Source organism: Musa acuminata, chromosome BXJ1-7, assembly GCF_036884655.1.
Source record: "Musa acuminata AAA Group cultivar baxijiao chromosome BXJ1-7, Cavendish_Baxijiao_AAA, whole genome shotgun sequence".
Classification (NCBI taxonomy): domain Eukaryota; kingdom Viridiplantae; phylum Streptophyta; class Magnoliopsida; order Zingiberales; family Musaceae; genus Musa; species Musa acuminata.
In genome coordinates, this window is record NC_088333.1 from 34,924,983 (window position 1) to 34,947,475 (window position 22,493).

The 22,493-nt window shown below is 37.3% G+C and overlaps 2 protein-coding genes across 2 annotated transcripts; both read left to right on the forward strand.

The window, feature by feature from the left end:
- Window positions 1–15,562: 15,562 nt before the first annotated feature.
- LOC135679098 (protein NUCLEAR FUSION DEFECTIVE 4-like) lies at window positions 15,563–20,207 on the forward strand. The gene is made up of 3 exons (XM_065192514.1): window positions 15,563–15,954; window positions 18,353–19,254; window positions 19,337–20,207. The coding sequence occupies exons 1-3, from the start codon at window positions 15,631–15,633 to the stop codon at window positions 19,821–19,823; spliced, it is 1,713 nt and encodes a 570-aa protein (XP_065048586.1). The 5' UTR covers window positions 15,563–15,630; the 3' UTR covers window positions 19,824–20,207.
- A 739-nt stretch (window positions 20,208–20,946) lies between these two features.
- On the forward strand, window positions 20,947–21,897 carry LOC135679708 (leucine-rich repeat extensin-like protein 3). The gene has a single exon (XM_065193689.1). It carries the CDS (start codon window positions 20,947–20,949, stop codon window positions 21,895–21,897), a length of 951 nt encoding a protein of 316 aa, XP_065049761.1.
- The last annotated feature ends 596 nt before the right edge of the window (window positions 21,898–22,493 follow it).

Sequence of the window (22,493 nt, forward strand, 5' to 3'; positions counted from 1 at the left end):
ATCTATCTATTCTGCTTGCACATCACATAGTTCCTTCATCAATCTTCGCTGATCGAAGGCTTTCACAAGCTGTAGATAGTTTATTGAATGGAGTCCCTTTCCCTCGACAAATCTCCCGCGTGCCCAAAAACATACAATCACATCAATGAGTTCTCAGCTAAAAACCAAGACCCCCAATTGGGGATTGCTCCCACCAAGGAGCCACTCGAATTCACCTTATGTCATCCTCGTGCAGGCTTAACCCAACCGACAGTGATTTGAGGAAAATTCTGACTTGAAAATTGTTTCATTGCTGACTTTTCAGACTGGCAAAAAAATTATATCTCCCATTATGCTAAATGCAAAAAAACTAAAACTGGACTCCAAATTTATTTTCATATAAATTAAAAACACTCTTGCTAAATGAACACTGAAAAAAGAAAAAAAAATAAACTCCAACGAGTCCAAATCTTGTCCACAAGTAGAAATAATACCAATATTAGCTAAATTAAATATTCAATAGTAGTGGATAATATGCGGAGAAGTAATTTTCACTGAAAATATAAAACTCTAGGAGGAGCAAGGATTTTTTTAAATTTTTTTAATTTAAAACAACAAAGAACATATTAAAGGATGAGATATACATATGTCGATTTGAAAAATCTAACTGGACTTTAGATTCAGGCTTCTATATTTTCTAATCCTCATGGGGGATAAAAATGAAACATAAAATCAACAAACTGAGGAGGTACAACAAGTTTATATTCCAGCTACCATTAATTATATAGCAATGGGATTTACAAAAATTAGCTTAAATATCAAAATACTAGTTATCAAACATTTTACTTATATACTCCCCAATATCAATTAGTTGAAAAAAAAATCATATACTTCAAGTAAATTCTTTAGTTAGATGAATGTTATGCACCCCTAAATCTCCTAAATTATTGGAAAAATATCTGTCTCAACTAAACAGATGAAGGCCCCTTTCCTACAAAAGAAAATTTCTGATAATTCTTTTAATTCTATAAAAGATAATATAAGGCATTGGATCGATAGATTATAAATCGGAGGTAAAACAGAATTAATAAAAGTAAAACAGAATTAATAAAAGTGATATGGACCGCCTGAGATATGTATGTTGTCTTCCAACCACTTAACTTTGATGATGTCATCAAAGACAGACACATGATGGGATATAAAGTGAAATAAACTTTTGTATATGAACAAATACTAGCATGCTATAATATACAACGGAATTAAATGAAATCACAATCAAATAGAACACCAAGATATACGTGGAAAACCCCTCCAATATGAAGGGTAAAAATCACGGGACAAACTAGACATAATTCACTATAAGAATAATGAATATACAAATCTTAATCTCTTGCCCAAAACCCTAGTAACAATTACAAGAGAATAACTAGGATATCAGGATCACGTCATTGTGCACAAAATTATAAATTCTCCCTAAGAAATCACAATAAGAATCTACTATAGATTTGATCTAACATGATATGAGAACACTGTTAGATGATTGAGAACAGTCTCTATGCATTGTCCTTGTTTTCTTCTCTTTCTTTCTTCTTGGATTTCTATCTTTTTCTCCTTCTTTTTGCTGCTACCAAGATGTGCCCTGCTGCCCTCGTTGTTATCATTTTTATGCTTATTTTCGTTGCCACTACACCGCCCCTTAATATGAATTAGGTTTAGATTAAGAGGGGGTGAGCTGTGGGCTGTCAGCCCAACAACACAAGCATTCTAGAATGAGCAATCAAGGTCCCATGTATTTAAATGAAAACTTATCTTCTTTAATTTTAAGATAGTGGTAAGTATCCTGCCTCCTATCCTGCTAGTGTGTTTAGGAAAAAATATTTTAATTTTTAATAGATTTAATCTCTAGTTAGTCAGTCCCTCATATACCTTAAAAACATCTAAGACAACTTGACAGGAGCATTTGTTGACTTGAAAGTAAAGTAGAATATCATCAGAGATACTACATTGGTGTTTGAGAAGGAAGGAGATTAGTCTATCATAATCATAGACTTGATTTTGAAGGTGAGTAAGAAGTCCGGAGCCAAAATATAAATATAGGATAAAGAGAATCCCCCTTGTTAGATGTCTCTATAAGATTTAAAGCACCACCGTGAAGGATCATTATTAATTAAATAAGCAAATTCTGAATCCGAGAAATAAACTTATCAGGAATGTTAAAACCTTTCAAGGCATTAATGATCACATCCCAAGACCGTAAGCCTTTTTCCATTTCTACTTTGATAATGATATATGGGTTTTTAATCTTAAAATTAAAAATAGTATTGATAATTTCTTACATGATCAAAATATTATCTTGAAACCTCGTAACATATATATATATATATATATATATATATATATATATATATATATATATATATATATATATATATATATATATATATATATTTTGCTCCTTAGATATCATTATAGAAAAAAAAGGCTTTTAGCATATAGCAAGAACCTTAGTCAAAATTCTACCATCGATATTACATAAGCAGATAGGGCGAAAGTATTTAATGCAAAAAAGATTATGACATTTAAGAATAAAAACTAAGTATAGGCCCAATCCTTCGAGAGGTTTTTAAAAGTCTGAAAATCATATAATTTAGATATAAGAAGATCAAATATAGTTTGTCAGTATCTTTATGGAATTCTACTGTATAACCATCTAGTCTAGGACTCTTGTTGTTCCCAAGAGAATAAATCCATCCCAAGCCTCTTACCTTTAAAAGGGGGTGATAAGAAAGAAGAGCTACCAAAATGCAACACCTCCAATGGAGAGATGTTCTAAAGGGAATGATAAAAATAGCATTAATAATATCACATGGGTATTTAGCATTAATAATATTAACCTTAACACATTGAAAATTATGAACTCTCTTTCTCTTATTTTTGGCTAAGGCCTAATATTTTAAGTTGTTTAAGAGTGGCGTAGAATAAGGTTGTATAAACAAGACAAATGAATCCTCTCGAAGTTAAAAAGCCATAAGAGGAGTCCTTGGTCTCAAGATCTCTAATCTCTTATTCCACCATAGCCACCTTATCCTTAAGACAATCGAGATGAGTTCAATTTTATTTAAGCAAAATGGCTCTAAGAGCTTTAAGATTAGAAGCATAAATAAAATCATAACTAAATCTAAATATATATCCTATGAATACTGAGATATAAGAAGACTGTGACCAAGCTCTATGATAGAGATATCCACCCTTGGATAATTCAACTAGGAGACTTGGTGCTCCACAAGATTGAGATAAGTGACCCGATTTGATTATGAGAAAAGTTAATATCAAACTAAGAAGGATCATACCGAGTCATCAAAGTTGTTTGAGATGGGACATGTCGTCTTAGGATAATATATAGTGTGGTATTATAATATAACACATCTCAAACTTAAAGAAGTTTTATTCTTGAGACCCCCCTTAATGTTCAGTCGAAGTACACTTAGAACTTGCAAAGTACATCCTAGGCATACTAATAATGCATAACGGAAAAGTACTACTTCATTACTCCAAAAAGCATTACATTTGATAAATTGGATCTCCATAATCAAAATAAGGTATCAACCTATAAGAAAAGAAAGAGAACTAGGAACCAACATCACAACTTCAAAAGCAGTTAGGTGACAGATTAAGCATCCAAACAAGGCAGCAAGTCAGGTTATCATCAAAAGGAATTTTACTTTATATTTGGATATTTTGGTCCTCAAGGTAGTCAATGAATGGATCCTTCTCAGGCTCTAACTTGGGATACCTTGCGTTAAAGTAGGCTAAGGCGATCAGGAATCCAAACTTGTATGAGGCAACCGCTGACCTCTCCAACCCCTTTCTAAGTCCCATAGATGACTTGTAAGCGGCAGTTGTCTCCTCCTAATGCCTTGGCACATTACCCCGCTCGGCCTCTAGCATCTCCCTTAGCTCCCATGCTTGATCCTCTACTATAGTAGCCTTTCCTTCGAGTTCTAAGTTATGCACCTTCGTTAAGTCTAATTCTTAGACAAGCCCCAACAACTCAACCTCCATAACTTGATTTCTATCTCAGACCTCCTTCAATTGTTTAGCAAGGGTTGCAAGTCCTTGCTCTGCTTCTTCTAGCTTTCATGTTAACTCAGCCCTCCGAGCCTTTAACTTAGCAATGGTAGTGGTAGAAGGGTCAACTCTTACCGTCTTTAACTTCTTGACCTCTGCCCAAAGGTCATCATTTTCTTAGGCCTACTAGTCAATAATAATACCAATATCTCATACCCCATCAAGCAAGGCCATCATGTCATGTAATGATGGTGCTACAAAAGCTAAAATAGGTGGTTAAACAATAAAAAGAAAAAAAGAAAGCCAACTATTACCTTGTTTACCAATAATTCATTACGATAGTCTCTGTCAAGCAACACCTCCGAGGGGGAGAGATAAATATGTTTTCTCACCCTTGGGCATAGGGATCCTCGACAATATTACATTGAGGCTTCACCGTCGCCCCATACCTTTTGCCCCTCCTACAAGCCCTCTTATCTCAGCTGCAATAGTGTGCTCAGGGTTGGGTCAAGCAGATCAGTTGCTATCAAAGCTGCGTAAGGGCAGGGCTTCCACTTGCATAGGTTAACCATCGACTTTGGCCTATCCTCACCTTATCCTAAGGGAAGCCTTGATTGAGTTCTTGGGCCCCTTTGAAAGCTCTTGCACCGTTAAAATGGGACTTCCACCTATGGTTGGCTCCTTCGACCCCTCCCCCTCAAGGGATGGGATGCTCTCTACTAGTCATAGGTGCTATGCAAATGAATCAAGTGAGTGATGACATATGTGATATGATACATACTCTTTTTTATTATTATATATTTAAATTTTTTTTTACTTTATGTTACTTGTTACATATATTGTGATGTTCATGGATCTATGTAATGAGAATTGGATTACGATAAGATCACAATAATGAGACTAATTTACTTTTAAAACAGATCTTAAATAATCCCGATCGTAGGTCACTCAAGAGTGATATAGAGATAACCGGATAGACTGGTGTATTATATACACATCTATATGATGGAGGCGATTAGTCTCATAGTTGCTCGTGTAGAGACATTAAGGATACAGTGCAGGTGCTCATTGGAGAATGAGTTTATTGATCCATACACTCACAGAATGTTGAATGGTTGATGATACATCATTGTTAGATAGTAATTCTATTGTCCCAATGGTATATGTAGTCTTTAAATTTGAGATATCAAGAATGTCCTATATAAGTACTCCACTCTTTAATACCAGACTTATAGAACTGAAAGTTTTAGATCTAGTATAGTCAATCATTAGGAGTGATAGCCAACCTTACGAGAGCTATTGAGTGTTAATATAAGATTATCCACTTTCAGTATCATAAGAGGAATATCCTATGTATTCTTGCTCAGAAAAATCCTTAGCCAAGATCATTCAGATTGAGAAAGAAATAGTTCTCCAAGAGAATCTAATTAAAGCAAGGCTCGAGTAGAAACCGTATGGGCTTGATAACACCATGCTCGGAATAGGTCTCTAAGATATTAGATAGATGAGAAACTATAGATGCATGATAATTAAGGACAAATAGGTCCAATGAATTAGATTCCTTGTTTCATCTGGGGACTGCGATGTAGTGACCTAGTACATGCTAGTCATAGGTGCTTTACAAGCCAATCACATAAGTGATGACACATATGACTTGACACGTAGTCTTTTTTATTTATTATTATATTTTTAGTATTTATCACTTTATATTGATTGTTACTTGAATATATTGTGATGCCCATGAGTCTGTGCAATGTGAATCAGATTGTGATGAGATCACAATAATAAGACTAATTCACCTTTAAACATAAATCCTAAAGAATCTCAGTCATAGTTTACTCAAGAGGGATATTAAGATAATCGGATAGACTAGTGTGTAGTATACCCGTGCATATGATGGATGGAGCTGGTCTTATAGCTGCTCCTGTGGGGATACTAAGGATATAGTACGGGTGCTTATTAGGAAATGAGTTCACTGATTGATCCGCTTATGGAATACTAGATGATTGATGATGCCTTATTGTCAAACAGTGATTTCGTAGTCTTAGTGGTGTACTTGGTTCTTAGACTTGAGATACCAAGGATATCCTATATGAGTGCTCTACTCTTTGATACTAGACTTATAGGTTTGGATGTTTCAGATCTAGCATAACTGATTATCGAGAGTGGTAGCCAACCTTACGAGGACTATTGAGTGTCGATAAAGGATCATCTACTCTTAGTGTCGTGAGAGGAATATCTCATGCATTCTTAGTCAGACAAATCTCTGGCCAAGGTCATTCAAATTCAGAGAGAAAGAGTTCTTCGGGAGAATCCGATTAGAGCAAGACTCGATTAGAAATCGTATGGGTCTGACAGCACCATGCCCGGTATACGGTCTCTGAGATATTAAATGGATGAGGGACTATAGGTATATGGTAGCTGAGTATAAATATATCAAATGGATTGGATTCTCCTGTATCATTTGGGGATTACAACATAGTGGCCTAGTACGTCCACAATTGATGAGTCGAGTGAATTATTATGGAGATAATAATTCACTGAGCTAAAAGGAGTTCTGACATATATGACTCATGACTAGCTCGATATTGGGCCTAAAGGATCATGCATATATGGTAAGCATTGCGATGAGTAGAGATTCAGATATGTGATATCCATCGGAGCCCATATCTTATTGAATATCCAATAAGCCCATGAATTATTGAATCCTATAGGTGAGATCCAATAAGAGCTCATGAGAGATTATTGGATAGATCCATTAATCTAAGAGGTTTGGATAGTTGGATGGAGATCCAATACCCAATAGAGGAGGATTCATTAGGGTTAAGTTGACAGGGGACCTTTATAAATAGGAGAGAACTAATTGTTCATTGGCTAGAGCCTTTTGGTTTGCCTTTCCTATTCTCCTCCTCAAAGTAGGCTTGGAGTTTTGAGGAGTGTCATCATAGCCCTACTACGTAGATCATTACTAGAGAGGAGGACACTTGACCTCCTTCACCCTTTCTTAAAGATCTATAGGGATTTAGGAATATATGATCTCCCTAGGTAACACAATCTATCTTATACGCAGTTTTAAGTTTCATGAATTTTTATGCATCAATCTTCGCATGACGATGAACATATATTTGGGAATTTGAGGATTTTATTTTTCTGTTCTTCTACTGCGCATGTGTCGTCGCCCTCAAGATTTCCCAACAGTACGTCCGTAGTTGATGAGTCGAGTGAATTATTATAGAGATGATAATATATTGAGCCAGAAGAAGTTCTAATAGGTATGACTCACGTTCAGCTTAATATTGAGCTTAGAGTGTCACACACATATGGTAAGTATTGCAACAATTAGAGATTCATATATAAAATATCCGTTGGAGCTCCTATCTTATTGGATATTCAATAAGCGTCTGAATTATTGGATCCTATGGAGGAAATCCAATAAGAATCAATTAGAGATTATTGGGTAGAGATCTACTAATCTAAAAGATTTGGGTAGTTGGATAAATATCTAACATTCAATAGGATAAGATCAATTAGGATAAGATGATAAGGGACCTCTATAAATATGAGGAAACCAAAGGGTAGCTAGACCTCATTTTGGCTATCACATCCTATTCTTCTTTCTTCATCTTCTCTTTAGCCTGGAAAAGAGGATTGTACAACGATTTGAGAAGCATCTTCACAGCCCCTGCCATATGGATCATCGCTAAATAGGAGGACAATTGACCTCCATCCTCTCCCATAGATCTATAGGTTTTCAGGGATATACGATCTCTCTCGGTAACATATCTTTCTTATGTGTAGTTTTCAGTTTTGTGGGTTTTTGCATACTAATCTTCATATTGTGATGAAACATTTTTTTCTACAGAAAATTCTAAGATTTTATTTACTATTCTTTTATTGCACATATAATGTTGTCTTAGATTTCCTAACACTCTCTTCACGATGACCTTGTACTTTTTCTTCAATCAATTGATGCTAGCGTGATGGTCTGGCTGAGTCGAACCCAACTCCTTGGACAGTACCTCGTAGATAAAGGTTGGGACTACCAAGGTAGTCATCATACTTGAATATGAGTCGTGCCCCAGTTTTTTCAAAGAATACAGGTTTATATATGCAAAAAGGGCTAATATAATGAAATTATAGAAAATTAAATAGGGAAGTGGTGAATGCTAATTATAAGTGTCATGCAAGCCAATGAGAATATATAGTGATGTCCATGGATCTGTGCAATGGGAATCGGATTGTGATGAGATTACGATAATGCGATCGATTTACCTTTAAACATATATCCTAAATAATTCTGATCATAGGTTACTCGAGAGGGACATAGAAATAATCGGACATACTTGTGTATTATATATTTGTTCATATGATTGAAGCAATTAGTCCCATAGCTACTCATGTGGGGATACTAGGGATACAATGCAGGTGCTCATTAGAGAATGACTTCGTTGATTGATTTGCTTACGGAATGTTGGATAGTTAATGATACCTTATAATCAAACAGTGATTTCATCATCCTAATAATATACTTAGTCCTTAGACTTGAGAAATCAAGGATGTCCTGTATGAGTACTCCACTCATTGATATCGAACTTATAGATTTTGAAGTTTCAAATCTAGTATAACCGGTCATTAGGAGTAGTCGCTAACCCTACGAAGGCTATTGAGTATCGATAGAGGATCATCCGCTCTTGGTATCATGAGAGGAATATTCTATGTTCTTGCTTAGATAAATCCTTGGCCAAGGTTATTCTGATTGAAAGAGAAAGAGTTCTCGGGGAGAATCTAATTAGAGTGAGACTTGAGGAGAAATTGTATGGGTCTGACAGCACCATATTTGGCATACGATCTTTAGCATATTAGATGGATAAGGGACTATAAGTACACAGTAACTAAGGATAGATAGGTCCAAAAGATTGGATTTCTCTGTATCGTTTAAGGACTACAACATAGTGGCTCAGTACGTTTATAGTCGCTGAGTCGAGTAAATTATTATGGAGATAATAATTCACTAAGCCAGAATGAGTTCTAATAGGAATGACTCATAGCCAGCTTGATATTAGGCCTAGAGGGTCATACACATATGTTAGGCATTGTGACAAGTGAAGGTTCGGATATAAGATATATGTCGGAGCCCCTATCTTATTAAATATCCAATAAGCCCCTGGATCTCATGGATGCCACATCTTATTCTCCGCTCCCCTTCTCCTCTTCAGATAGCAGGTATGAAGATTTAGGTAGTGATTTAAGGAGCATCATCATAGCCATGCTGTATGGATCACTACTAAAGATTGGGGCACTTGAACTCTTTCATCCAATCCCACAGATCTGTAGGAATTTAGGGATATACGATCTCCCTAAGTAAAGCACTATCTCACACATAGATTTAATTTTTTTGTGGATTTTTACATACTAATGTTCGTACAAAAACGAATACCTTTTTGAAAATTTTAGGATTTTTGTTTTATGTTCTTCTATTGTGCATATGATCTCACCCATAGATTTTCCCAATAGTGAAAGGTTTTGGTCATACCTCGAAAAGCCAAACTAAGATCCACATTAATTAGTCATTCCTCATCTATCTTCTAAATGGCCTCGAATGAGGAGAGTATGTCCCTCAATTAAAGCACATGGTCCCCCTTCTCATCCGATAGTAGGAGAGGAGTATTATCAATAGAGTGTGCCGACCAAATAAGGTTAAACCCCCAATTCTAGCCTAGACTTATAAAAAAGAAATAATCCTTCTAACCTTTATTATTCGAGGGAGCACCACCAACTTTAAAGCCTCTCTTGAGTAACCAAGTTATAAATGTTTTTCCCTTTACATAATCGAAAGTAAGCTATAAAAAGTTTATGGGTTGAGAAGATAATGGCACAATTATACTTTTTGATGAACACTACTAGATAGTGCCAAGATCTAGGCACCATTTGAGACAACGATATGCCCCACCATTCAAGGTAAGACACTATCACTAGGTGGAGTCCCACCTTAAGGGTGTCGCAAGACAAACACAAAGATCCGAGCACTAGACCATATATACACTAGTTGAGACAAGGAGCTTGCAGCTTGAACTCGATCGAGATATAATATTTGACTCATAAGCGCTCTAAGAGTCGAGCGTTCACTACCAAGTCATAGTCATTCAAACTCTTCATCGACTTTAAATCCTAAAGAATCCTAAGGTTTATGAGAGTTAACCCCCCTTGATGAGGGAGAGGACGAGACCTATTTTGCCCTTAAATTATTGGAAGACAAGATATGGACCTCAACCAACTAGCAGTTGGTGGATTGGGAAGAACTTGTGTGAGAGGGGAGAGATATTCAGACCTGAGGTACAAAAGTCGGATAGTGGATAACTTAAGGATTGACTAGTCATTTGGAACTAGTGTCGAGAAAGAAGTTTCCAAAATGTTAGGCCCGAGTAGTGGAATAAGCAAGCATTAAACAAACTAAGGAGTTTTATAAATAGGGGATGACCTCTCTCCTCCCACGATTGGCATGTGTCCTTTCAAGACCATATCGAATGGACACTCCCCCACTACTAAGGCCTCAATCGAGGAAGATATAAGAAAATCTTTCTCTCTACCCCACTGCTGAGGTGTTAATTGAGGAAGGTATAAAGAAATCTCTCTCTCTCTCTCTCTCTCTCCTTCGCTACTAAGGTGCTATCGAGGAGGATGTGAAGAAGATACGCTTTCTCTCCTCCCACTATATATGTTGATCGGGGAAAGCAAACACTCCTCTCCTATGATAGAGTCACCCTCTGCAATTAAGTCAAGTGTCCCCTCAGGACAATTCCAAAGAGACACATGAGTCGAGAAGACCTGACTCATACCAAAAGATTTGCTATTGCAGAGGCATAAGGCAAAATGCGCTTGAGATATATGAGTTGAGAAGACTCGACCCATGTGAAGAGAAATATGTTATAACAGATGATCATGCCAAGTGGTGCTTGAGGCGCATGAGTCAAGAAAAATCTAACTCGCGCCAAACGAAATTTGTTATAGCAAAGACACGAGGTGAAATGCGCCCAAGACGCATAAGTCGGAAAGACCCAACTTATGTGAAGAGAAACCTACTATGATGGAGGATCGGGCCAAATGGTGCCTAAGGTGCATGAGTCGAGAAAAATCTTATCTACACTAAGCGAAATCTACCACGACAGATGTGAAAGGCCTAATATGCCTGAGACACCTAATTCGAAAAAACTCAACCCGTAGGATGAGATCTCGAATGGTCCCATGTTGTAAAAATCAAATGACTCTCTTGGAACCCAAGAGCCCAAAGCATGCCTTCGAGGGGGGACAAATGATAGAAAATATATAATCAAACTAGCCATCACCCACCACATAAGGCCTATGGGGAAAAAAAAAGTCCAAACGACCTAACAATCGATTTCTCGTGTGGATAGGAGTCTAAGAGGCAATTTGGGTCAGTTATCGAACTACCTCCACTGCAAAATATTCCCAAGAGTCTAGGGGTATCTCGAGTCGATTACCAAATTACCTCCCCTCTAAAATATTTATAGGAATATTCTTATGAGTCCAAGGAAAAGCTTAAGAGAGTTACTATAACATCCCTCATTTTTAAAAAAAATTTATAAGGACTTATTTGTAATATATGGACCTAAATGTAAATATTAAAAATATGATATGATTACAAAATATTCATATTAAGTTTAAAAAAATGATGGACATATGTCACTAGCTAACCTAAGGTTGGTGTCACCTATAATTGTTCTAAGGATGACACATAGACTTCTTTCATGCATGCTTGTCACCTTGTCATCCTTGTATTAACCAAACCTAAGTAATTAGATGAGATATTAAAGAAAAATTTAACAAAGTAGGGATACTTGCTGCAGCTAACATGGGTTTGAGAGGAGAAGAGAAGAAGAATTGAAGTAGAAGAAGGTGAAGAAGCTTTGCTTTGCTTGAGGTTTTACATCAATTCCCCACATTTGAGAATCAAAATTTTCCAAAGCAAGTGTTCTAACCCCTTCCTACAGAAATCTTGATCTCTGATTTTATTTTAATTCTGAAAACTTTGAAAGATTTTGGCTTCATACTTGATATTTCTATTGTTTGAAAATAAAATTATGAATCTAGATTTTTTTAAGATTTGACCTTCTGAATTGTTCTAGTCATAACTTTCTACATAAATTCTTGATTTTAGAAAATCTAACTTCATCCAAAAATGAACTCATAGATCTTTCTTTTAATACTAAGATCGATAAATTTGGAGTCTATTTACGTACTGAAACTGTTATTTTAATTGACCCTATGAAATCTATAAAATAGTGACTATCGGTTTTGACCTTTTAGTACTCTCCTATAATTTTCTGTTGAAAACTCTGATTTATATGAAATATAATTTATTGGAAACTAGACTCATAAACCTTTCTTAGTATATCTAATTTGAATAATTTGGAGTATAAATTCCTATTAAATCATCTATTCCAATCAACTCTATTAATTATATAAAATAGAGATAATATTCTCTGACATTTAGTTACTAAATTATTTATAACTCCTTGTTGGAGACTCCTATTCATACAAGACATTATTTATCTAAAACTAGATTAATACATCTATCGAATGAATCTTATTTTGTATAGATTAGAGTATAATTAATTATCCAAATAATTCATGCAATATGCCTCTCAAATTATATTAGAATCAAGTTTTGATTGATTTTGCATATTCTTGTTTCATCTATTTGGAAATTGATTTCAGCCAACATCCTTACTTCAATTGAGCTTTACATTATTACTTTGAATTTATGTATACTCTTATCCTTCAATTATTTGTATATATGAATATGTTATGAAAAATTCATGTTTGTATCGTAATGTTTCGTATAGGCACGTGCATGATATTGTTCCGCATGTGTTTATGATATGTCCCAATTTATTATTCATAATATTCTTTTATACTTTGATATTTGTAGAATAAATGTGAACTTTTATCAGAAATAGTAAAAGGAGTTATGCTTTGTTGGCCCCCTATGACTTCACTCAGACGTGGGTGGATGAAGCTCCCAAACATGGGAGACTTATGTTTAGTGGTCATTCAAAAATGAATGCATCATATTATGTTATGATTGCACTTCACCATCTGTGTTTGATATGATATCCAGAGCTTTGTTTATATGCTTCTATATATGCTTTGGATAAGAATAAAATGTATACAACGTCATGTACAATGTTTAAGCTTTTGTTTCGTATTTATCCTTTGATATGTTTTAAAATATTTTATTTGTTATTAATATGCTCCGAAACATTACATACACCCTTGATATGCTCTAAAATGATTCATATGCCATTGATATGCTCCAAAATATTTCATATGTCATTGATATGCTTTGAAACATTTCAAACATTATTGATATGTTCTGAAATGTTTCATTTGTTATTGATATGCTTCGAAACATTTCATACGTAATTGATATGTTCCAAAATATTTCATTTGTTATTGATATACTCTGAAATATTTCATACATCCTTGATATGCTCCGAAATACTTCATATTCCATTGATATGCTCTATAACATTTCATACGTCATTGATATGCTCTGAAATGCTTTCTATGCCATTGATATACTCCGAAATGCTTCATATGCCATTGATATATTATGAAGCATTTCATCTGCCATTGATATATTTTGAAATATTTTATCTGCCATTGATATGCTCTGAAATACTTCATATACCATTAATATGTTCCGAAGCATTTCATCCAACATTGATATATTCCGAAATATTTCATTCGTCATTGATATGCTATGAAATGCTTCATATATTATTGATATACTCCGTAATATTTCATATATTATTGATATGTTCTGAAATATTTTATTTGTTATTGATATGCTCTGAAACATTTCATACATCCTTGATATGCTCCGAAATGCTTTATATTTCATTGATATTCTCCGTAACATTTCATACCCCCATTGATATGCTCCAAAATGCTTCCTATACTATTGATATACTCCGAAATACTTCATATGCTATTAATATATTCCAAAACATTTCATATGCTATTGATATATTTCGAAATGTTTCATCTATCATTGATATGATCCGAAATATTTCTTATATCATTGATATGTTCCGAAACATTTCATACGCCATTGATATACCTTGAAATGCTCCAACTAATCTTTACTCAAATGTTATGAACAAAACATGCTTCGAGTGAGATGACTATGTAATTATGCATTTATTAAGTGGCTATCTATAAACTCTTATATCCCTACTTTATATTTGGTATCTTATTTGTTTGAAATTGTCCTCTTTCTTCATGGATATGTTAATTGCTTGCTGAGCTCTATATACTCACCCTGTTACTATATAAATTTTTTAAGATGGCTTGTTGCTCGCTAGAATGTTTATATTAGGCTGAGGCAGTGGAAAACTAGAAGATTTTGGGTAAAACTTTAGTGGATGATATGTTTTTATTGTATAAGTACACTTAATGTCTAATGAAATGTTGATGGTAAATCTAAACTATGAGTTTTGTAAAAGTTTAAAAGACCTCTCATGTTAAGATTTTGGAGTGTTAAGTTAATTTATGTAATGACATGAACATGTGGTAAATATTAGTTTTTATGATTATATAGAATCCTACACTTGTGGATTTATAAGGTGGTTCTTGTCTTGATGAGTTGGTTTCAAATTTTATGATTCATCAAGTGATGTAGTATATAAATTTAAACTACACATGTTTTATAAATTATGAAATTATAGATGTGAATGACTCGAATATTTTCTCAGTATCCTCAAACGTGTAATTGGATCCTGGAATGGAATATATTATTGAACTTTAATATTATCGATTTTGAGTTAGGTTCGTGCTTCATGAACATTATAATTCGAGGGGGGCGTGACGAACTACCTTCCCCATGGAATATTCATAAGAATATTCTCGAGAGTCCGAGGGATAACTTTGGATGATTACGAACCGTCTCCCTTATGAAATATTTGCATGAATATTCTTAAGAGTTAAGGGGGGCAACTCGGATCGATTATAAATCGCCTTCCTTATAAAATTTATATAAGATATTTTATCTCCTTAAGATCAAGTATAAAAATGTGCCATCAACACTGGATGAAAGACTAAGGGCTAAAGATATAGACGCATTAGAACTAAACTCGAGAAGCTTATCTCAATTTTAATATTTGTATAGGTAATCAAGGAAAAATATCTTTTTACTTTGGATGATCGTATGCATATGAATATGAACCACGCTCACAACAACATCAACGATATTTTTTTAATAAAATATAATATTATTTCATTTAAAGTTAGCTAAGCTCAAATTGTGGGTTTGACCAAATAAAAATGAGCCACATCAACTCCAGAGGCGGATGCGTAAACCGTTCGTAACATCCTACGTTGATGCAATACGGCAGTGACGCTACCAGTGGGTCCCGTTCCGGACGCAAGGTTCGAGTCTCCTCGAGTCATCTGCAGCATTCGCGTCTTTTCATCGTCACTCCGTCGTGAAAGGGACGCACGGGCAGAGAAAGCCACAATAAAAGTAGAAGGAAGCGGAGTGCGAAGGCGATTGCCGGGAAGATGCAAGAACTGAAGGCCGGGAGGCGGCCGCCGTGGGTGGGGCTGGCGGCGGCGGTATGGGTGCTGGTGGCAGCGGGCAACGCGTACACCTTCCCCCTCTACTCACCCTCCTTAAAATCCGTGCTGGGGTACAACCAGCAGCAGCTTACCATGCTCGGCGTCGCCAACGACATCGGCGAGAACTTCGGGCTGATCGCTGGCTTCGCTAGCAGCCGTTTCCGGCCGTGGCTTGTGCTGTTTGCTGGCGCCGCCTGCTGCTTCCTCGGCTTCGGTGTTCTCTGGCTCACCGTCACCCAGACCGTCACCGGATTGCCGTTTTGGACGGTGAGTCCATTTTCTCCTCTGCTACATGTCACATTTCTTGTTCATTACTTTGCTTCGGTATAATATGTTTTCGAAGCTTCTACTTTGTGCTTTTGATCTCAGAAGGAGATGAAATCTGCACGCCCTTCTTTCCCCAACTTATATTGGTTTCAGATCATTTTGAAGTCTTAGATTAATGCTTCACAAGGCTGATAGTGATTCTTTGGGCGAAGAATTGCTTCAGCTAACGCACATCAATTATATTTCATTTGCCTTTTTTGTATGTGAAAGTTGTTGTGGGAGAAATATATTAGGGTATCAGACCAAAGGTTGCTTGTGGCTAAAGAAAGCAGATATCGAGGTGATTTCGCTGAGATAAAGCTGCTTCTGGAGCGTCTGCTGTGAACGTTTACGGAAAGGGTTTGCCAAACTTTGCTTGCGGTGCGTTCCACGTTTGTCGCGTAAATGCTTGCTGTCTTCCTAATTTAGGGATTTCCTGTACCCCTGTTGAGCATCAAGCATTCAAACGTGTCCTTGCATCAAGGAAGGACATAGGCTATAAGTTTATGTTGCCATTATTGCTCTCTAGGATGTTGCCAGGCAAGTCTCTTTCGATTTGAACATGAACATATTAGCTGGGGCAATTTTAGGAATAATCAAGAATTTTAGGAGCCAATATAATCCTAGAGAGATGTCGGGCTCTTGGTCGGACAAAATTTTGATTGTTGATGGTAAGGTCTTTAAATCTAATTTCATCTTCATCATTTACTCCACAGACAAAAAAATAAAGTTGGAATAAATCTTCTCTCTCTCTTTTTTTTGGGTTGGAAAGAGTAAAAGAAAAGAAAATTAAGGTAAAGGTATTATTCCTCTCAACTATTGAAGTATGTTAGTACTAGCAGTGGGGCCCATATGTGTTGGGCCTATGATTTCACGAGAAAAATGTTGAGAGGGAATTCTACGTACCTAAACAGCATGTTTTCTGTGAGCGGGCCATATAATGATCGTGTCAGTACTCATTAAAAGGCATTTTGGCCCATATAATTTCCTGCCGTCTCTGCTCAGTAAGCCCTTAGAATGATGGCGATTTTTTTGTTTTTTACGATTGGATATTATATTCATCAAGGGAAATGCTATATGCTCCCTCTCATAAACGATATGGTTCTCTTTGATACTTTCTCTGTGACATCCACTGGCAGCAATCAACGAAGTCATTGGGACAACTTATGATAATTGTTGGTGAACTGCATTAATTATATGGACCGTGGTCATGTACTTGATGAATTTCTTTTTGTCAGAAAGATGATTATGTGGGATGTGTACTTGATATGCACTTTATCTTAGGTTTTGAATGATACTTGTAGGTGGATGCCGTTAGTTATATTTGGTTCACCTTCATGTAATTGGCAAAATATTTTTATTTCACAAAGTACTGTATTTTAGATAAACTATGTTTATAATAAGAAATTATCCTAGGGATGATTTTATGTGTACAATCGGAGAATTGTCCCACATCTTGAGCACAAGAATTCCCTACTAATAATTTTCTTCACTTGCATGTCTTTGCTACTAGCAATAGTTTGTGTAGGGCATAGAGTTTAGGATTGAGGGCAGAGATATTATCAAATTGCATGTTTGCCTACTTGGACATTTTTATTAATTTTGTGGGAATATAATGTACAAGAGGAACCCAATTATCTACTTTGAAGAGTAAAACTTGGAGAAAGTGTTCCCCGCCCTATGAAATTACGATCTGTGTCATAAAGGATTTAATGCAAGATATACTTTGTTAATATGATCGATTATTTCAGGATGTAAATACACATTTTTAATCTTCATTACAGCATCAAAAATTATCTTTTCGAACTTGTATTGGTTATGGCTTTTGTTGGTATCTTGTTTAATAGTTGCAGAGATGCATTTGATGCCTTAACTTATTATATGTCTCTCTATATGTACTTTAAGTAAGAAACAAAGATTTTACCATTCAATGAGGAGAGAAACCATTATATGTCAATTCTCAATATTCCAACAATATGGAAATAATCATTTTTCGTTCAAAATTATATCCCAACGTGAAACATTTGACCAACAACAATTCATGAAAAAGTACTGTTACTTCCGTTCTTATTAAAAAAATTTTAGGAACTGTTTATTTCCTTATCATCATCTATTGACCATTGAAAGATAGATGATGCTATTGTTTTCACTTGTGTTACATTACATATGCATCTTTCCAATCACTTCTATTATTATCCAAATAATCTATGTTCTTGAACTTGAAGTTGATAATCCCCTCTATTGCAGTGATCAATTATTGAATACATTGTTTATAAATGCATTGTCATTATTTTTCTTTATTTTCTGCCCAAAAGTTAGTTTTCACTTTTTGTTTTGACACTTCTCATCTTTTTCTCAGTTGTGGATTGCTTTATGTATTGGTACTAATAGCAGTGCATGGTTGGTCACGGGGGTGCTGGTAACCAACATGCGGAACTTCCCTCTTAGTAGAGGCACTGTTTCTGGCATTCTCAAAGGTTATGTTGGTCTTAGTTTATCAGTATTCACTGCATTGTACACTGGCATGCTTCATAGTTCATCGACAAATTTGTTGCTGTTTCTAGCCATTGGCCTGCCAGCTATATGCCTTGCAATGATGTGCACTGTTCGGCCTTGCACACCATCCCTAGAAGAAAACACGTCAGAACGTGGTCGCTTCCTGTTTATTCAAATTTCCAGCGTACTTCTTGGTCTTTACCTTCTCTCCTTTACAATCGCGAATAGTTATGTCTCACTGGGTGATGGCATTACCTGTTTGTTTTTTGGTATCATGGTGCTCTTCCTTCTAGCTCCCCTTGCCATCCCACTTAAGATGACCTTTTTTCCAGCTAATAATGAACAGACTGTTGCAAAAATCCCTTCTAGTGGTTCTTTAGACGATTTGTCCACCGGAGGTCAAGATAAAACAGAACCTTTGATTGCTACATCGTCAGCAAATAACCTGGGGAATGTGCAGGAGTCTGATGATGTTTCTGATGTGGAGATGCTCTTAGCTGTTGGGGAAGGAGCAGTTAAGAAGAAGAGGAGACCCAAGAGGGGAGATGATTTTGAATTACACGAAGCATTGATCAAAGCTGACTTCTGGCTCCTATTCATGGCCTTCTTTATTGGAGCTGGCTCAGGTGTCACGGTTCTGAATAACTTGGCTCAGATTGGGATTGCAGTTGGAGTTGATGACCCAACCATCTTATTGTGCCTTTTCAGTTTTGGCAATTTTCTTGGTCGTCTCGGTGGAGGTGCTGTTTCCGAGTATTTTGTCAGGTGATCCCTTTGTTCTCTCGATCTCTATTACTTGAGGAGAGTAATGTGGGTATTAAGTTGATGGGTTTTGTTCTTGTTGCAGGACAAGAATGCTTCCTCGGCCAATTTGGATGACATGCACACAAATAATCATGATTTTAGCATATCTTCTCTATGCTTTGGGGCTGAGTAGTACTCTAAATGCATCAACTGCAATGCTTGGCATCTGCTATGGGGTCCAAACTTCTGTCATGGTTCCAACGGTGTCCGAGCTGTTTGGTTTGAAGCATTTCGGAACTCTCTTCAACTTTATGTTGTTAGGGAATCCTCTCGGTGCGTTCTTGTTCTCAGGTCTTCTTGCAGGGTCCTTGTATGACAAAGAAGCCGCAAAACAGCACCCTCCCTTCCTGGATCATTCAAGCACTTCTTGCTTGGGGCCAAGCTGCTTTAGGGTCACATTCTTGACTCTTGCCGGGGTGTGTAGCCTGGGAACTTTGTTGAGCATGATTTTGACAAGGAGAATTAGACCAGTGTATCAAATGCTGTATGCAGGTGGGTCATTTAGGCAGCCTCCAACTTCTATACACTGATAGCAGTTGACCTCTGATGCGGCGGCAGCGATGTGGTCTGTTTCGGCCCCTTCTTCTCTCTAAAATGTCTGTCTTATTTATCGTCCGCTTGCAGACCTTAACGCAATGTGCAGTCGTCAAGCGCATTTATATGTTTCTCGAGAAATGTTTTTCTCACTATTTTCTTTACAGTTTCACAGTTTTTTTTTTTTTTGTGGGTTTGTTAAGAATTGCAGTCCTGAAAATAATAATATCATCATTAGAGCTTAATATAAATATATTGGACTCTTTATAAGATTATTGGTTATCCAATCAAAACATTTATCATGTTATTATAGCAGATCATGTGTTTGAGATTTATATTTATGCTTGTTTACTATGTCTAGTATTTAATTAAAAATATTCATTTAGATTTGCACCATTTATTTGATCCAACTTGTATATGAGATAATAAAGATACACGACAACAACATAGCATCACAAGCTTTTAAATCATCAAATCTCTTTTCTATATTAAAAATAAATTTTCTATTATGTGAAATAAAAAAAATATAAGAGAGTTTCTTTATTGCGAAGACGACCAAAATAAATCAGATAAATACAGTAACTTGTAGATTAATAGTATATATATCCAAGACTCTATTTACATCCACACAAATCTATTAAACAAATCCCAAAAGCACTTAATTGCATATTAAATTCATAAGATATACATGACATAAACTGGTCAAATCCAAAACAAAAAATAACAAATTGCTATTTTGAATGAGGACCTAAGGAGTGACGAGACGGATGACGCAATGTGGAGGATAGAAACGTTCACGATTGGTTGACCAAATGATGTCCGACATTTAAACCAGGCCGACCGCGACTCGGCTACTCTCCAAACCGAAATCAACCGGTCAATCCAATGTCAATACAACCGAGTCATTTCTCCAAACCACGTATGGACCCGATTCCTCTCCCCACGCGTAATTTCAATTGTTCCTCGTGAACAACTTTAGCTGACCGTCGCCTCCCCAGTCCAGTAATGGAAGCCACCACGTCTTGCCCTCCTCCTCCAAACTATTAATATCGACAGCCCCTCTTCTCGGGCCCTAAACCAAGAAAGAGGAAGAGGAGGAGGAGGAGGAGGAGGACGACGATGGCGGTTGTTGATCAGATCGAATTGAAGGCCATCTCGTGTAAGGGCGTGAAGTCCTTCAACCTCTTCCAGAAGACTTGCCTCTCGGCCGCCGTCTTCTTGTCGTTCGCCGATGCCGACCGCCCCCGTCGCACCCAGCGCCTGCAGACCACCGTCGACAGAGACGGCGGCGAGAACCCCGAGTGGGACCAGCCCATGCGGTTCGACCGCGACGGTGACGACCTCGTCCTCGAGTTCGAGCTCAAGGACCACGGTGGCCTCCTCCCCGGCGACAAGATCGTCGGCCGGGCCAGCGTCCCCATCGCGGACCTCGCCGCGGAGCGGGTCCCCGGGGCCTTCCGCCGCGTCAGCTACCAGCTGCTCGCCCCCGACGGCAAGCCAAATGGCATTCTCTCCTTCGCGTACCGGATCGACGGCCGGGGCGCTGATATCGCTCCGCCGCCGCCGGATTTCTTGCCCACCGTCGCGGTGTTAGGTTATATGCCGCCGCATGATCCCCCGGCCATACCGCCGCCGTTAGTTTATTGCCCGCCGCCCGGGTCAAATTCCATGTATCCTCCACCTGTTCCCACAGCCACGGCCCCGGTGTTGAGCTATACCGCGCCGCCAGGATCTAGTCCCATGTATCCTCCGTTGCCGCTGGAACCGGCATGGTCGATGCATCCGCCTCCACCACCGTCAGAATCGATTTGGTCGCCCTGTCCTCCGCCGCCTTCCGGAGCGAATTGGTCTATCTATCCACCAGCTCCGCCGCGACCGGAACCGAATTGGCTGCTGTATCATCCGGCAGCAGAACCGGCGATCTCGTACTCTGCACCGTCACCGCTGGAGGCGCCAACGTATCCTCCGCCTCCGGGCCCGGCGGCGACGGGTTACGCGGATTTTGACCAGCGGCACGTTGCGTATGGGTGGATGACGGACGGTTGGCATCCGGGGGCGTATGGTCGCTAGAAGCTTCCTCTAGCGATTGCTTCGTTCGCTGCATGGGGCCGGGAACACTCCAGAAACTTCTTTGGTATGTCTACACCACTGCGATTTTTTCCCAATCAAAATTCAATGTTTTGGGTGTTTATTCATATAAAGTTAAGCTTGCATATCTATAAATTCTTGTGAGATGCAATGTCTTTGTAATGAGACATTGAATTGGTAATGATATTAAGATCCCTATAAATTATGACAGTGAGATACTAAGGGCATCTTAGTTGCTTTGGAGATTTTATGTAAATATTTTTGATTTAAACTATGGTCGACATTAATAGAGTCGAGGGACATTATACATCCTATTGGAAAAAACCAAGTTGTCTTTATGATTTAAGGTTTAGGTTTTCCCAAGTGACGATTAGTCCCTATGATGTCATCGTTAGCATTTTCCATCAGTAATGAAGTCTTAGTCTCAGCAAATACTATGTGCATGTTTTTTTTTTTTTTTTTTGTATATGTAAAGTATGTTTTTAATGAATTCTGTATTCGCTAAAAATTATAAATTATTCAAAGAAAATTCCTTCGTGAAATTTACCATCGAAGTTTCCTCCCCCCCCCCAATAGTT

Excerpts from the sequence above, each read along its gene's own strand:
- LOC135679098 (XM_065192514.1), top strand. The coding sequence starts at position 15,631 with ATGCAAGAACTGAAGGCCGGGAGGCGGCCGCCGTGGGTGGGGCTGGCG. Across the intron at positions 15,955-18,352 it reads CCGGATTGCCGTTTTGGACG|TTGTGGATTGCTTTATGTAT; the intron begins GTGAGTCCATTT and ends TCTTTTTCTCAG. Across the intron at positions 19,255-19,336 it reads GTTTCCGAGTATTTTGTCAG|GACAAGAATGCTTCCTCGGC; the intron begins GTGATCCCTTTG and ends TTCTTGTTGCAG.
- LOC135679708 (XM_065193689.1), top strand. The coding sequence starts at position 20,947 with ATGGCGGTTGTTGATCAGATCGAATTGAAGGCCATCTCGTGTAAGGGC.